The 18,052-nt window shown below is 45.8% G+C and overlaps 1 protein-coding gene across 2 annotated transcripts in view; it reads right to left on the bottom strand.

Moving 5' to 3' along the window:
- KDM7A (lysine demethylase 7A) overlaps window positions 1-18,052 on the bottom strand; it is a 136,989-nt gene that overhangs the window by 45,606 nt on the left and 73,331 nt on the right. For both annotated transcript variants that reach the window (XM_077469291.1, XM_077469292.1), the window contains exons 3-4: window positions 1,802-1,919; window positions 1,493-1,653 (exon numbers count right to left, since the gene is read on the bottom strand). In XM_077469291.1, coding sequence (XP_077325417.1) covers window positions 1,493-1,653; window positions 1,802-1,919 — 279 coding nt within the window. The remainder of the gene's footprint in view (window positions 1-1,492; window positions 1,654-1,801; window positions 1,920-18,052) is intronic.

Here is an 18,052-nt window from a genome sequence, read left to right as displayed (position 1 = left end):
GGGGGGGGGGATGGAATACTGCAACTCATACAAATCCTCCATATCTAGAATTTCTCACAAACTTTGCTGGAGATGATAAAATCATTAAAAGGTTCTTCCTACATATCTTTTGGGATTTCCCAATATCTGTGATTTTGTCTAACTGGTGTTTGGTTGGGGGAGACACTGCTGCCGCCCTCCTTTGACACCAATGTTCCTCAAACATTACAAGAAGTCCCTCTACATGTACATCATCTCACTGCGGCAAAAGCCTGCTTTCCACCCGCCAACTAGTTTATTGATAAGATACATGACATTAGAACTATGGTGGATCTAATGGCAGAAGTGAACCATACTGAAGAATGGTTCTGTAAAACCTGGTTCTATTGGTCAGCCTTTCCAATCACAGCAAACTACAGCGCCTTACATACAATAAGAAGGATAGTTTGAAGCACACATCTTTTTTTCAGGGAGTTTTGTTCCCAATACACCCCCCCGCCAAAAAAAAAAAAAATGTGTATTATATACATTATTAATTTAATATTAAGGTTGAGGGTTATTTTTCATGTATTACATATTTACAATGATTTTTATTTTACATGAAATTTATATATTTTTACTATTTACTTTTTTTTATTTGGGTAGAAAATCTCACAAAAAATGTTCAAATGACACGTTTCCATTCTGTGAATAAAAACGTGGCAAAAATGTTTAAAGCGGTTGTATACTCATTTTTTTTACTTTTACCTACAGGAAAGCCTATAATAAGGCTTACCTGTAGGTAAAAAAAAAAAATCTCATAAACCTGTACGGTTTAGGAGATATTCCACTCTGTATGCGCTGCTGACTGCAGCGGCGCATGCGCACAAGGGGATTCTCTGCTGAAAGTCCGGCAGTGGCGCGACTCGGCCGGGATGAAATCTCCCGCGCGCATGCGCGGGAGTGACGATATCGCGGCTCCGGCCACTCACAGCGCCGGATCCGCGATACCCGGAAGAAACGCTGAGGGGGCATGTCCGCTCCCTCGGAGTGGATCGGGCCAGATGTCGGGGCCTCGATCTAAGGTAAGTATTTCATAATGAGCTAGTATGCGGTGCATACTAGCTCATTATGCCTTTTGCTTTGCAGGTAGTAAAAAAACAAAAACAAAAAAAAAAACACCACATTAGCAGGTTTACTACCGCTTTAAATCTGTCCAATTTGAGCTGCAAAAAGCTCCAGAAGTTTTTTGAGCTTCAGGCGACTTGGAGTGGAGATGTGAACCATAGAGAATTGATTTTTTTCTCTCCAGGGTTTGAGCTTCAAGCAGACAACCACTGCTGGAAAAAAAAATTAAAAAAATCCAATGCATTACAAGACCACATGATCAAAGCTCTCTGTTTAACTTGGACTTTAAGGCCATGGCTATCCTCAAAAGGCAAGTGGTATGGATCATGGGTAGCTGACCAAGATTAAAACACAAGCATGAGAAACGATACCAAGCTCTACTAAAATAACAGAAGCGTCATCTTACCAACATAGCGTTCTACGTCCATTACAGAAAAAGTTGGAGGCGGCAGTCTGAGGCCCAGATCATCTAACTGTGGCACCATAATTGGAAGGTTGAATCCATGTTTCTCCAGGTACCTCTGTGTAAGTTGGCTGCCATTCATCCGCAAAATGATCTCGTCGGCGCTACAAAAAAAAAAAAAAAAATTGGTATGCTGACATTCCAAAATTTCTTCCTGCAAGAAATCTTGTGGTTCCTAATGACCAAGCTCTCAGATTAATTTCCAGAGGGAAGGATCTGATGGCATATCCACTCACTAAGAAAGACACGAACCTTGGAAAAGACCGTGCTCGCAGCTGTTGTACAAAGTTTCTTGTTCCGGCTTGAACTGGCTTTGTCCCATCATCGGGCTCTGTATAGTCGTGTCTATGCCAGTTCCTCCTCTTCTTCACTAAAGAGATAAAAAGAATACGTTAATGACTGTAGAGAATGGGCAAAAAACGTCGGAAGGAACTCAAGCCCCCCCATACTCTTGGCACTTGAGTGGGGAAAAGTCAAAGTATTCATGTTAACTGAAAGACACACATTTCTGAACCAGGAAAGAAAAAACCTCAATGCTTTGAGTGGTTTCCAGCACAACTATCCCTATATATTAAACTGGTACAGTCACAGAGAAAGCGTTCTTCAAAAGAGAATTTAAAAGTTTCTAGGTGGACACAAAATGAACTGACAGAGTCCAGCACAGGGACAGAAAATCTTGAGGTACAAATATTTTGTGAAATTTAAGGGTAATGTATCACATTTCCCCAGAATCTTTATATTAACCAGTTGCCGACCGCCGCACGACGATGTACGTCGACAGAATGGCACGGGCAGTCATATGGGCGTACCTGTACGTCCTTGCCTTCCCGCAGGTGGGGGGCCTGAACGGGCCCCCCTCGGTGCCAGCGGCGGTCGGAATCTGTTCAGGAGCGATCCGGGATGAGGGGGCGGCCATTCATTCATGGCCACCCCCTCGCGATGGCTCCTGACGAATGGAAGTGCAGCATGACATCACTTCCTCTCCTGTAATGTAAACACAGGCAGAGGAAGTGATGTAATCTCACCTCCGTGTCGGTATTTTTCGTTCCGGCACCGAGGAGAGAGGATCGGTGAGTTGCACCAACACTACACTACACAGTAGAACATGCCAGGCACACTTTCACCCCCCCAATCACAGTGACACCAATTGCATTTTATTTTTATTTTTTATTTTTTTTGCATTGGTGTCATTTGTGACTGTAATAACTGTTAGGGCAGTTAGGGTTAGCCCCCTTTAGTTCTAAGGTACCCCCTAACACCCCCAATGAAGGTTTAACCCCGTGATAACCCCCCGTCGCCAGTGTCACTAAGGCTGGGTTCACATTGCAGCGGTTTATGAGAACGGATGTGATTCGCACCGCACTGCAGTGCAAATCACATCCGATCTCTGTGCGATTCGAGTTCAGCCATACAGATAGTATGGCTGAATCGCGTCGCACCCGCCGCAAACTCGCACGGGACCCTTTTTTTGGTCCGCAGCAGAATCGGATCGCATGGGTGTTCACACCATGCGATCCGATTCCTGTCCGAGTTTGCAGATCGCACTGCGATGTGCGAACTGATCTGGGGGTGTCATTAACATTTCACTGACACTCCCAGCAGTTCGCATAGGGCAGTGTGATGCGGGAACCCGCCGCAGATTCGTGGCGTTCCCGCATCGCTCCAGTGTGAACCCAGCCTAATAAGCGATCGTTTTTCTGATCGCTGTATTAGTGTCACAAGTGACGCTAGTTAGGCAGGTAGGTATTTAGGTTCGCCGCAGCTTTTTATAGCTCCAGGGACCCCCATATACTACCGCATAAAGCCCCCTGATTGCCCCCTAGTTAACCCTTTCACCAGTGATCACCATATAACTGTTACAGGTGACGCTGGTTGGTTAGTTATTTTTTTTTATAGTTTCAGGGCACCCGCCAATTATTACCCAATAAAGGTTTAACCCCCCTGACCACCCGCCGGGTGATATAAGTTTGAGGGTCAGATAAGGTCTGCGTCGCCCCAGGCAGCGTCAGGTTAGTGCCAGTACCGCTAACACCCACGCACAAAGCATACACCTCCCTTAGTAATATAGTATCTGATCAGATCTATATTAGCGTCGCCAGCAGTTTAGGTTTCCCAAAACGTATTGTTAGCGGGATCAGCCCAGATACCTGCTAGCACCTGCGTTTAGCCCCTCCGCCAAGCCCAGACCACCCAAGTGCAGTATCGATCAATCACTGTCACTTACAAAACACAACACACATAACTGCAGCGTTCGCAGAGTCAGGCCTGATCCCTGCGATCGCTAACAGTTTTTTTTGTAGCGTTTTGATACAGTCGCTGACAGCCTAGGTGCTTTTTTACCTGTGAGTCTCACTAGTGTACCCCTAAATTTAGGGGTGTCTACTTTCCAAAATGGGGTCATTTAGGGGGGGGGGGGGGGTTTGTGCCATCTTGGCATTTTATGGCCTTCAAAACTGCGATAGGTAGTGAGGAGTAAAATCAAAAATTTACACCCTTAGAAATCCTGAAGGCAGTGCTTGGTTTTCGGGCCCCGTACGCGGCTAGGCTCCCAAAAAATCCCACACATGTGGTATCCCCGTACTCAGGAGAAGCAGCAGAATTTATTTTGGGGTGTCATTTCACATATGCCCCTGGCATGTGTGAGCAATATATCATTTAGTGACAACTTTGTGAAAAAAAAAAAAAAAAAAAGTTTGTAATATTCCCGCAACTTGTGGCAAAATATAAAATATTCCATGGACTCAACATGCCTCTCAGCAAATAGCTTGGGGTGTCTACTTTCTAAAATGGGGTCATTTGTGGGGGTTTTGTGCCATCTTGGCATTTTATGGCCTTCAAAACTGTGATAGGTAGTGAGGAGTGAAATTACAAATGTATGCCCTTAGAAATCCTGAAGGCGCTGCTTGGTTTTCGGGGCCCCGTACGCGGCTAGGCTTCCAAAAAGTCGACCACATGTGGTATCCCCGTACTCAGGAGAAGCAGCAGAATGTATTTTGGGGAACAATTCCACATATAACCACGGCATGTGTGAGCAATATATCATTTAGTGACAACTTTTTTTTTTTTTTTTTTTTTTTTTTTTACACAAAGGCAAAAAAAAAAAAAATATTCAATGGGCTCAACATGCCTCTTATCAATTTCCTTAGGGTGTCTACTTTCCAAAATGGGGTCATTTGGGGGGGTTTTGTACTGCCCTGCCATTTTAGCACCTCAAGAAATGAGATAGGCAGTCATAAACTAAAAGCTGCGTAAATTCCAGAAAACGTACCTTAGTTTGTAGATGTGACAACTTTTGCGCAAACCAATATACAGTTATTGACTTTTTTTTACCAAAGACATGTGGCTGAATACATTTTGGCCTAAATGTGTGACTAAAATTGAGTTTATTGGATTTTTCTAACAACAAAAAGTAGAAAATATAATTTTTTTACGTTTATATCGCAAAAAATAAAAATCGCAGAGGCAATCAAATACCATCAAAAGAAAGCTCTATTTGTGGGAAGAAAAGGACGCAAATTTTGTTTGGGTACAACATTGCATGACCGCGCAATTACCAGTTAAAGCAGCGCAGTGCCAAATTGTAAAAAGACCTCTGGTCATTGACCAGCAAAATGGTCCGGTCTGAAAGTGGTTAAACCAATAAAGTAGTACAAAATAGCAATGACAAAAACAGACATTAAAGCGTAGTTCCACCCAAAAGTGGAACTTATGCTTAATTGCTTCCTCCACCCCTCTGGTGTCACATTTGGCACCTTAAGGGGAGGAGAACCTGTTTGATAGGTCCCCTTCACCACTTCCGGGAGACTGGCCTGATTTCTTGGAATTTCGGCCCCCTCCTTCCTCTGCCGCTGGGGTTGCCGACATTGTGGGATCCCTGGACAGGCAAGTGTTCATATAGTAAAAGTTAGCAGCTAAAGTATCTGTAGCTGCTGACCGTAGGGTTATTACACCACCTTCAGGAGGGGACCAGGCAGAACATGTAATACATATGAAAACAGAACTTTACAGTTCCGTCCAGGGGTGGTCCCTCTGATAATAACCCCTCAGCCTGCTTCTTGCAGCTCAGTACATCAATCAGGAGTATAAAGTAAACCAATAGGAGGATAGGGTGCCGTGTCAGTCAATGAACTTCAGAGAAAAGGATTTTACGGTGAGTACAAAAATCCTATTTTCTCTTTTGTTCATTGACGGACACAGCTCCAGTAATCTTGACTGTAGGGATGTCCCCAAGCAGTGTCATAACAAGGGGTGGAAACAGCAACATAAAACTTCACCCACAACCAGAGGTGGTGACTCCCCCATTAGGGAGCCACCATCTGAACCAACCGCATCAGAACTTGCGGTCAACATATGCATCAGAGTGCATTAACATTCAAAAAAAGGGTAACTTTTTTCTTGAGAAGAAAGTGTAAAATTGCAATATTACACAGCCGCCTGCAAAACTTTGCGGCCAAAGCGGGCATCAGAAGACACACTTACATCCACTTTGTAGAACTTTGTTAAAGTGTGAATGGACGACCAAGTCGCCGCCTTATTATTACACACTTGAGTGACCGACACTATGTCAGAAAGCCCAAGAGGTCCCAATTGCCCTGGTGGAATGGGCTGCGACAGGAAAGGGGGGCACCCATCCCTTCAAGGCATAAGCCTGGACCACAACCTGTCTGAGCCACCTGGAAATCATGGATGACGAGACCGCCAATCCTTTTTCGGACCAGCTACCGAAACGAACAGAGTCTGACTTCCAAAAGGAAGCCGTGGTAGACAGATATACCCTTAGAGCCTGGACCACATCCAGGGAATTGAGGGCCACCTCCTTATGATGTGTCGGTTTAGGAGACAGATGGTAACACAATGTCTTCATTGTGGTGAAAAGCCAAAACCACCTTCGGTAGAAAAGAATGTGGATAACCAGATAGGGTGACTTGCAAGACAAAGCCGCCAGTTCCAAAACGCTCCTGGCCGATGTAATGGCCACTAGGAAGACCACTTTCTGAGAAAGTCAATAAGGGAATTTCCCTGAGGTTCTTAAACGGCGGTTTCTGAAGCACCGATCGCACCAGGTTCAGATCCCACGGAGGCAAGGGTGGACACACCGGAGGGACTACATGCTGGTCCCCTGTACAAAAAGGTGCTCACCAGGGGTTGCCGGAAAAAAAAAAAAAAAAAAAAGACAGCCAAGACTGATATCTGTCCCTTGATGGTGCTTAAAGCCAGCTTCTGGTCTACTCCTCGCTGTAGGAACAGCAGGTTCCTGGAAACCGAATAAGTGCACACACACCACCCCATCTCCTCACACAGATATAAGCCTTCCATGTACGATGGAATATCTTCCGAAAAGAAGATTTTCATGCCCTCAACATAGTTGTAGTCACCGAATCAGACAGGCCGTGGCTCCTTAGCACTTGGCTTTCAACAGCCATGCCGTTAAAACCAGTGACGGTAAAGCAGGATGGAGAATAGGACCTTGTGACAGAAGGTCTTCTCGCATCGGTAACCGCCAGGGAACGTCCACCAGGCATACTAGGTCGGTGTACCAAGGACGCTGAGGCCAATCAGTATCACTGGAATTCCCTCGGCCTTCACTCTGCGGAGCAGACATGGTAACAGTTCTAGCAGAGGAAAGGCGTAAAATCAGTCGGTACTGCTCCCGCAGAGCCACCAAAGCGTCTGATGCGTCCGCCCAAGGATCTTTTGTCCTGGATACGAGCCGCTGCACCTTTCGATTGAGCCGAGAGGCCAGGAGATCCACATCTGGTGTGCCCCACCACAGGTAAAGAAGCCTGAACACCTCTGGATGCAACAACTCCTCTCCTGGGTCCATCAACTGGTGACTTAGATAGTCCGCCTGGCAGTTTTATACTCCTGGGATGTATATGGCCGACAGGGCCGGTACATGCCGCTCTGCCCACTGAAGGGGAGGATGCGAGCGACCTCTCGTGCTGCAGCCGAGCTTCTTGTTCCTCGATGGCTGACATATGCCACCCCCGTGGAGTTGTCGGACTGGATCCTGATCGAACGCCCTCAAAGTCTCAACGACCATGTGGAGCGGCATAGCCTGATCGCTTGAAGTTCGAGCACATTGATTGGAAACTTGGATTCCTCCTCGACCAGAGGCCCCGGGTCGACTGTACTCCCAGTACTCCACCCCAGCCAGTCAGGCTTGCATCTGTTGCGATTACTGTCCAATGCAGAGGTAGGAACGACTTCCCAGACTGAAGAGCCGGAGATCTCAGTCACCAGAGAAGGGAATCCCTGACTAACTGGTTCACCTGAATCTGTCGATCCGGGGATAACGGAGATTCATCCCACTTTGTCAATATCTCCTTCTGAAAGACTCTGGTGTGAAATTGGGTGTACGGTACCGCCTCGAAGGAGGCCGCCATGAGGCCCAGGACTCGCATGCAGAAGCGCAGCGACTACCACCTGCGGTTCCTTAACAGCTTCACCGTGGTCCTGAGAGTCTGTAGTTTGTCTGAAGGGAGAAAAACTCGCTTCCACGGAGTCCAGCAGTAAGCCTAGGTACTCCAGGCGCCAAGTCGGCACAAGAACCAACTTTTTGAGGTTCAACACCCAAATTCCTGCAGGGTTTGTATGGTGATGGCCACATTCTCCTTTAATTCTGAGGCGGAAGCTGCTCTCAGAAGGAGATAGTCTAGTTAACCCACAATTGCAATCCTGCGTTGTCGCAACAACGCCAAAATTGGAGCTAATACCTTCGTGTGTGCTAAAGCCAAGCCAGAGGGGAGAGCCACAAACAGGTATTGGTCTTCCCCTACTGCAAATCGCAGAGACCTCTGATGCCTGCGGCATATGGGTATGTGCAAGTACACATCCTGGATGTCCAAAGACGCCAGGGAGTTCCCCTGATGGAGTGCAGCGACCTGATTCCATTCTAAACCTCTGTACTTTCACAAAGCAATTGAGGGCTTTCAGATCCAAGATTGGAAGTACCCCTTCCTTTTTGGCGACTATACATTGGAATAGAACCCCTGAAACCTTTCAGTTTCTGGAACAGACACCATTACCCCGTGGCTTAGCAGGTCCCTTACTGTCCCCAGCAGGGCCTCCCGGCGAGCCGAGAGTAAGGGTATGCTGGAGGGGGAAAATCTGTTTGGTGACCAAGAGAAACTCTTATCTTGTAGCCCGATGAAATCAGTTCGCAGACCCATTGGTCGGACAGCCGAGAGGCCCACGGGGCTGCAAACTTCCGAAGGCCACCCACCATCGGAGTGACGGGGGGGGGGGGCAAACCTTCATGCGGTAGCACTTTCGTTCGCAGGCTTGATAGGTATGTGAGTCAAGGGACGCTTCTGTCCCTCAGTAGTCACCCTGTTGGACTGGGAGCGTTTTGCTCAAGTCCCGGGTGGATGAAAAAGCCTCTTTACTCTTCCTGGACTGTGGGAGCAAGGTGCCCTTCTCACATGCGACATTCTCAATGTCATCCAACCAAGCTCCAAATAGCCCAAGGAAGGGTAGATACGTCAAGGCTTTTAAAAAAAAAAAAAAAAAAAGATGCCTGGTCCGCAGTACAGCATTTCAGCCAAATCAGGCGCCGCAGCACCACCGTTGACACTGATGCTCCGGAGAGCAAGGGAAGCGTATCCAGGGCTGCATCACACACACTTAAGGCTGTGCACCAACTGGTCTGCCAGTTCCACACAGACAGGATAGGCCTGCTGCTTCAATTAACGGTGCAATAGTTTTGCCCACTCAGTAAGAGTCTGCGACACCATGCTGTGGCCAGTACTGGTCGTATCGCTGACCCCACCACGGTAAACAGGTAACGGGCCACTGCTTCGGCCTTCCTGTTGGTAGGGTGCTTAAATCCAGGAGTTCCTTCTACCGGGATCGTGGTTACTTTATTTAACCTGGACGCTGGGGGTCCACGACCGGGGGAGCCCACCTTTTAAGGCTCTCCTCAAAAGGGCTAATGCACAGCCATTCTTTTTGGGACCAAAAAGGTCCATTGCGGGCTTCCCCATTTCTTGTATATGAACTTATCAAAATAAGTCAGATACGGAAACACCTTTAGGTGTAAGGGCTGGCTTATGGGACCCAAAAGGGACTGCTACTTCAGCAGAGGATCCTTCTGTATCCTGAATTTTCAGGGCATCATGCACAGCTGTGATAAGTGCTCCAACAAGCGTTTTGTCTTGCACAGACCTGGACAGGGAATCATCCTCACTGTCCGATCGGTCCCGGTCAGAGTCCTCTGACACAGAGCAGGGGCCGGCACTGCCGGTCCAGAGTCAGAACTCGGGGGGGGGGGGGGGGGGGGGCAGTTTACCACCTTTGCGCCCACACACCATCTCCACCCTGGCAATGAACATTTAAAGGACCACCGGCAAAGCGTCCAAAGGCACTGCACTGTTTGCAGACGAGCCGGTTGAAAAAAAGAGAGATCTGGGGAAGAAAAAACAGTTTCTGATGCCATGCTGACCCACCCTGTCTGCCAGTCTTGGGGACTTAGGACAAGGTGTTCAATCCTACCCTACTAGCTGCTGCAGACTGAGGGGCCCCCACCGCAGGGCTCACCACACCGACCGAGTGCTGCGCTGTTACAGGTGCCTGTGTCAGCTCACAGGTGTCCAGAGCAAAAAGACACGCTGTTCTGAGGTACAGGAATCAGCGCTGAGGAGGAAAAACTCAGGGACATACACCACTCAGCAGCCCAGTCATGCAGCATCCCCCACGGGGGGGGGGGGGGGTAAAAAAGGGACAGGGAGAGGAGAGGGAGCCCCTAATAAAACTCCCAGGGAATACCCAGTTGCTCAATGGCAGGAAGAGCTGTACTTGCCATCCGGACAAGCTGGGGACATCCCATCACAGACCTGAGCAGTATGGGGTGGCTGCTGGCCACAGCACACTGTGACAAAGACATCTGTAGTCCAGTCATGTGTGCCCAGGAGCATTGCACTCACCGGCCGCCCCTGGAGCCCCCGAGGGGCATGTCGTGGCCGACACAGTGCGTAGCTAGGGACTGCACACGCTCGATGGCCGGGCTGGGGAGACTACAGGGATCTATATTATCCAGCCTGTCACCCAGCCGGTTGTTGATAGCAGATCACAGGATCTTAAAATCTTGTGCAAAAGGCAAAAATCCAGAAAAAATCCCCAGGACCAATGGTCCAGGCAGGGAGCCTTCTTTACTAGGCAGAAGAAAAAAAAACTGAGCTGCAGGAAGCAGGCTGAGGGGTTATTACTAGAGGGACCACCCCCTGGGCGGAACTGTAAAGTTCTGTTTTCACATGTATTACATGCTGCCTAGTCCTCTCCTGAAGGTGGCGTAATAACCCTACAATAAAGATTACTGGAGCTGTGTCAGTCAATGAACGAAAGAAAATTGCCTAAATAAATGATGAATCCAATATATGGCCATCAGGATTTAGGAGCGAAGAAATATGGAAAACCAAACAATGAATATATCTTTTTTGGTCCTATTTGGTCTGTTCAATAAACCAAAAGTTCACTGAAAATGTTTTCTTATAGCTTTTTGAGAAGTACGAAAAAATACTCGTCCATCCTGCCAGAATTCCAGTGCTGTTCTGTGCACTCTGCAGTGATATGTCAAATAATGTTATGTAGTACGTTACTAAAATTTTTTTTTTTTTTTTTTGTCAGTGGAGTCAGAATTTAAGGGCTGTGCTAGGACTACACCGAGTGGCTATTCCAACACCGTCCCACCACTTGGACGGTGCAGCGCAGTACAAGGCAATCCACTGTCTCTCACCATGCAGCTCAGAATTGAATTTTGAGTCTGTGCAACACCTCTATAAAAAGTTAAAAAAAAAAAAAAAAAAAAAAAAAGAAGAAAAGAAGAAGAAGAAGAGGAGGAGGAAACAGTATAATCCGCCAAGCTCAGAACATCCTCGCTGCACTGATCTCCGATGGATCCCCAAATGGGACTGTAGTACTGTCAGGACCATGCAGGAACACTGCCAAATTTGCCAGTCCCAATAAGACAGCTGAGGCTCATTTTTGAGCAAAGCTTGATCTCTTGAGTAGTCTCCATATTTCATTCCATCTTTTTATGAAGAATCCACAATGATGTCTGTGGTGTCACTAGTCCCTTAGTGAACGATTCAAAGAAACACATAGAAAAGGAACTCAAAACCGCACATCAGTAACAGAGGAACTGGGGGGGGTGTCTTGCCAATCTAGACTGGCTCTCGATTTCTATATTTCTCCATTCACCTCTAGTTTATCCAGTTTAAATGGAATAAGGCAGAGTATTAAAACAAACTATACATGCAGTCTAATCGAGCAGACAAGACAATTGCTTGGGTAACGGTGCATGCCATTCCTTGACGAGGTAACAGTCAATACAGCATGCATGACATAATGGTGCACTTGACAACTGAAAATAATGGCTGTTAACCTGAACATGATCTACAAGAAAGCATGCAACACACACAGTCTGACCCGTTGGAGGGTAAAAGAAGCGTTGCACTTTTAAAAAGGGAAGCCATCATAGTATGACAGCAATTAGATTTTTAAACTTAAAAAAAAAAAAAAAAAAAGCTAAAAAGTATAAAGAAAATCTTTATTTTTCAAGTAAAAATGTAATAGTGCCCATTCTTAAAGAGGGAGTCCACCTGAAAAACATTAAAAGCCAGCAGCTACAAATACTGCAGCTGCTAACTTTTAATAAATGGACATTTACCTTTCCTGGAGTCCAGCAATGTCGGCAGCCGAGGCCGATCAATCGCTCAGCTGCTGCCGCCATTCTCGGTGAAGGAATCAGGAAGTGAAGCTTTGCGGCTTCACTTGCCGGTTGCCTACTGCGCATGCGTGAGTCGCACAGCGTAATGAGAATGCTCCGTGCTGTCTCTGGGATCATTGTGTGTCCCAGCAGACAGCACAGCGGGACAGGAAGATGCATAGACTCCCATGGGAGTCTATGCCCGGAAGTGGGTGCAAATACCTGTCTTAGACAGCTATCTGCACCAACTGTGGCACCGGAGGGGGGGGTTCCAATGAGCGGAAGTTCCACTTTAGGGTGGAACTCCGCTTTAAATGCATACAAATTCATACAATCTCTGGCTCTCCTAATTAAAACTGGCACAACTCCACCTGAACAAGGTAGAAGAGGAGAGGAGAGGAGAGGAGACACTCTTGACGTATTCACTAATGTGTAATTGACAGCTTGAGCTATTGAGCTCTTAGAACTGTTTTTTTTTTAAACTAGGGAGTTAAGACTAGTCCCGCAACTATACATTCCCTTTAAAATACAACATACAAACCGTTCTTGCTGAATGTAAACATATGAGTAACCAAGAGGTCATTCAGAAATAAATACAAAGAACATAGATGTACAGGTGTAACTGATCCATAAAATGTAATATACTTTGCAATTTCGAAATATCACTTCATATTAGATCCAAGAACTTTTTCAGATTAACAACAGAAGTGTCAAATGAACACAAATATGCTAAATTGATAAAAACTGGATTACAATGGATGATAACTAAAAGATAAAATATGACTTCCTTAGTGTATTTTATCTTGTCAGCACTAAAGAAAGTTAATGTAGGAGGACATCACTAAACTTTTCTTCTGGTGCACCGACCTTACCTGCCTCTGGAGGCACTAACCTGGAACAAGTATGTGGATCAGGAGTTTTCACTTGAATCTGTCCCCATCCTGCTGAATGATCATGCCAGGTCTGTAAAGCTGAAGTCCAGGCAGATATTGATTACAGTCCATTCGTAGGTTTATGAATACAACTAGTATAGATCTCAGCCTCGCATTCTCTGTGCAGCAGCACTCAGACTTGGAGCCAATCAGGTGTGCTGCATTCACCTGTGCCGATAAGACAGCAGATTTGAGTATCATCAGTCCGTTGCTGCTCCAATATCAAATCACAGGCTGGGGGCAGGACGCCGGTATAGTTGTGCTTGGCAGCAGAGAAAATCAAATCACCATGCTGCCTACACCCTGTTGTAGGGCTGTATAAATCTTAGGACTGGATAGATAGAATAAAACATTCTTGGGCAAGACAGACAAGTCCTGTTAATGCATTTTAACTGTGTATTTAGCTGTTAGGCTGGAGTTCCGCTTTAAAACACGTTGGCATTTTGTCAGGTCCCTAGTGGTACTTCTAACAAACCTCAGTTGCTTTGTTTTTTAGTATTCATACATTACTTGGGGAAAAAAAAAAAATTGTTAAGATATTGGAAACTGCAAGGTCAAGTGATAATTGGAGAAAGGCCTTATGGTGAACACCACACAGATGTTGAGAAAGCAACTCCTAACTTGGCTAGTGACCAAAACAATGAGCGCTTGGCCAAGATTTAACATTAGGCACATCTGTGTTAGCCATTTTGGTGGCAGCTGTGCCTAATGCTCATTAGCCCCATCTGTAAGGCAGTTACGGACAATCTGGAATCAGCATCTTCCGACACAGACAATGAAGAAAGATGGTGTTGGAAACAAGACGAGGCAACACTTCACCAGACCGATAACATGAAAGTTCTTAGGCAACACAGGGTTGATCTACCCATCACATGCAAAGGCTGACCTACATAGGAGATGGCCATCATGCAGGTCCTCTTGATTCAATAATTGGAATCAATGATGTGAAACAAGTATGCAAGGACTTCAGACTACTTTCTGACTTTTCTGATTGCATATGCTTTCCGGGTCTGTGGTTCAAAGCTTTGAAAGGCAGCTGGTCACCTAGGCAACTAGCACCATGGTCAGAAACGCTGCCCCTCGTATTTCTTTGAACATAAACTCCAGGCATAAATACAAGATCATCAATTTACTCGAATAATGGGGTCAGAGAAACATTCAAATGTATTTTTAAATACAGCTAGTAAAAGCACACAAATGTCACTTGTGACAGTAAGGCTACATTCACATCATTATTCAGGCCGGTGCTAACTGTAGTGGCAGGAATCCACCGGCCCAATTTACTGACAGATCTCTAGCTCCCGCAGGTATTTGCGGTGGTCATTGCGGGACACAGTGTGTCCAGCAGTGATCACAGAAGGTAATCGCTGGGTGTGCATAGAGCAGCTTATAGCTGCAGCCCCCTGCGATCTGTCATTATTGTGAACGGGGCTGCTGACCACATCTAGCTGCTCAGAGCCGCAGTAGGAATCACCGGTATGAATATAGCCTAATTATATATGTCTGGGTCGTGGAAGTCCACAAAAAAGGTATTTTCAGTACCACAAAAACAAAATCCACAATTTGAACTGGTTTGATCTCAGGCTAAGATCTTTCTTGTTAAACAATTGTATCACTGATGAGATGCAAGTGAACCCTAGAGACAATTAGATAGCTGCAAACATTAATAAGCTTCATCTTGGCAGACACAAACAAAAATTATGGCTGTGGAGAGGAACAATACCATGCATGGTCAAAGCACCAAGTTGTTTGTTTCAATTCTGAACTGGACTGACGGTAAACTATGCTCAACTGGGCCGGACCTTTGTAGAAGAAGAAAGTCTTGCAGGAAATAAAAATAAAAAATAAAAACGTTAAATGGAGCACTCTAGATCTGACTCAGCGGGAGCCGTGTCAGACCTTTTCAGAACGGCCACTGCTTCTACAAAGAGCAAGGGTTCTTCCTCAAATCATGCTGGCAGGGGACAGTTTTTTTTCTACATAGGCTAGGCAAAGGCACAGAGTTGTCAGCTCAAACAAGAACTTAGATGCACACTAGATTTCTGGCAGAACGACTTTTTTTGTACCTTCAGAAATTTTAAGGAATAAAACATGGGGAAATGTGTAGATATTACAGGGATGTACTCATTTTACCCAGACCGACAAACTTGAAAGTATTTGTAGAATGATTTAATTTGCTTTTCACTAGGGAGGTACTAAGGGGAAAAAAAAATAAAAAATCTTACAATGAATAGCAGCTATGTCTATTTGCTAGACTTCCACAGTTTGCAGAGTTTCGCAAACTGTAAATTTGCTCTGCAAAGATTTAAGCCGGCTTGTCTAACACTGGTAAAAGCAGAAGTGGTTTTATTATATTTATACAGGTATCAGTGCTGATCATTTTGCTGCTTAGATGACACATACTCAAGACAGGTAAAAGGGGTGAAAATGTCTTTGCCTACTGGGCCCAACAGGCACACCAGCAAAACCTTGAGAAGTAACAATTAAAAAAGAGGCTTGCAAAATTTGTGCAGGCTTCTATGCAATTTTTTGATGTGTACATTTAAATAGATTTTGTGATTCAAAGCTGCACACTTTAGTTATTTTACAATGATGAAACCATTTCCATATACGTGCAGAAAGGATTCAATTTTCAGATAAACTATTTAGCAAATAATTTAAATGTTCTAACGAAAACCAGTGTGCCATTTCAAAATGTTAAATCCAGTCAGAGTGCTTCAGCAGCCAATGAAGTGGATTCTTGGACAGGCAAATAGCAAGTAGGCAAGGCGTACAGTTGTGATCATAAGAATTTATGCTTTCTTGTCCATTTTTCAGAGAATATGAATGACTCAAACTTTCACTCATGGTTAGTGTTTGGCTGAATCCATTATCAAATCAACTGCGTTCACTCTTTAAATCATAATGTCAACAAAAACTAGCCAAATTACCGTATATACTCGAGTATAGGCCGACCCGAATATAAGCCGAGGCCCCCAATTTACCCCCAAAAAAACTGGCAAACTTATTGACTCGTGTATAAGCCGAGGGTGAGACATGCCTGTCCATCCCTGTGTGTGTGTCCGTCCATCCCTGTGTGTCCGTCCATCCCTGTGTGTCCGTCCATCCATCCATCCATCCCTGTGTGTGTGTGTCTCCATCCATCCATCCATCCCTGTGTGTGTGTGTCTCCATCCATGTGTGTGTGTGTGTGTGTGTGTGTGTGTGTGTCTCCATCCATGTGTGTGTGTGTGTGTGTGTGTGTGTGTGTGTGTGTGTGTGTGTGTGTGTGTGTGTGTGTGTGTGTGTGTGTGTGTGTGTGTGTGTGTGTGTGTGTGTGTGTGTGTGTGTGTGTCCAGCCTACCTTTGTCCCGAGCCTCCGTCCCGTGCCTTGCCTCCTTGCCTCCGTCCCGTGCCGTGCCTTGCCTTGCATCCGTCCCGTGTCGTGCCTTGCCTTGCCCCCGTCCTGTCCCGTGCCGTGCCGTGCCTTGCCTTGCCTCCGTCCCGTGCCCTCATCGTCGGCGGCCATTGTAAAATTCAAAAGCTGCGCCGCCGCCTTCGCCTGTGATAGGCGGAACACTGAATTTCCCAGCAGCCTGTGTTCCGCCTATCACAGACGTCGTATCATCCTCGTCCGTAGTACGAGGATGATACGATGTCCGTGATAGGCGGAACACAGGCTGCTGGGAAATTCAGTGTTCCACCTATCACAGGCGAAGGCAGAGCCGGAGGCGCGGCTTTTGAATAGAATGGCCGCTGTCTGTCTGCTCGACACGCTGATCGAGCGGGCAGACAGCGATGACTCGAGTATAAGCCGAGGGGGGCACTTTCAGCCTCAAAAAAGAGGCTGAAAATCTCGGCTTATACTCGAGTATATACGGTACCCTGTTTAAAAGTTTACATACCCTGGTGATTTTGGCCTAACATACACACAAGTTGACACAAAAGGGGTTTGAATTAAAAGGTAACCATTCTCCCGTGTGATCGATTTGCTTGTGACTAATGTGTGTACAAAAAGGTCAATGAGTTTCTGGACTCCTGACAGACCCTTGCATTTTTCATCCAGTGCTGCACTGACATTTCAGGATTCAGAGTCATGGGAAACCAAAAAGGTGTCAAAAGGATCTGCGGGGAAAAAGGTAGTTAAACTGTATAAAACAGGAAAGGGATATTAAAAAGATATCCAAGGAATTGAGGGTGCCAATCAGCAGTGTTCAAACGCTAATCAATAAGATGAAAAATGAGGGGTTCTGTTGAAACCAAACCACGGTCAGGTAGACTAACTGAAACTTCAGAGACAACTGCCAGAAAAAAAATAGTTCACAATGCAAAGAATAACCCACAAATAACTTCAGGTGAAATACAGGACTCTCTGAAAACATGTGATGTGGCTGTTTCAAGATGCACAATAAGGAGGCGCTTGAAGAAAGATGGGGGGGCTGCATGGGCAAGTCCCCAGAAGAAAGCCATTACTATGCAAAAGCCACAAAGTATCCCACTAAATACGCCAAACAGCACAGAGACAAGCCTCAAACCTTCTGGCACAAAGTCATTTGGAGTGATGAGACCAAAATTTAGCTTTTTGGCCACAACCATAAACGCTACATTTGGAGAGGATTCAATAAGGCCTATGATGAAAAAGGTACACCATTCCTACTGTGAAACAGAGGTGGTTCACCGTTTTGGGGATGTGTGAGCTACAAAAAAGGCACAGGAAATGGTCATAATTGATGGCAAGATGAATGAAGTATATTGTCAAAAAATACTGGAGGAACATTTGCATTCAGCCAGGAAGCTGCACATGGGACGTACTTGGACACACCAACATGAAAATGATCCAAAACACAAGGCCAGGTCGACCAGTAATTGGCTACAGCAGAATAAAGT

This window comes from Lithobates pipiens, unplaced genomic scaffold (assembly GCF_037356315.1).
Source record: "Lithobates pipiens isolate NorthernLeopardFrog02 unplaced genomic scaffold, aLitPip1_a1.2 Scaffold_8, whole genome shotgun sequence".
Classification (NCBI taxonomy): domain Eukaryota; kingdom Metazoa; phylum Chordata; class Amphibia; order Anura; family Ranidae; genus Lithobates; species Lithobates pipiens.
This window is presented reverse-complemented; position numbering and strand designations above follow the sequence as displayed.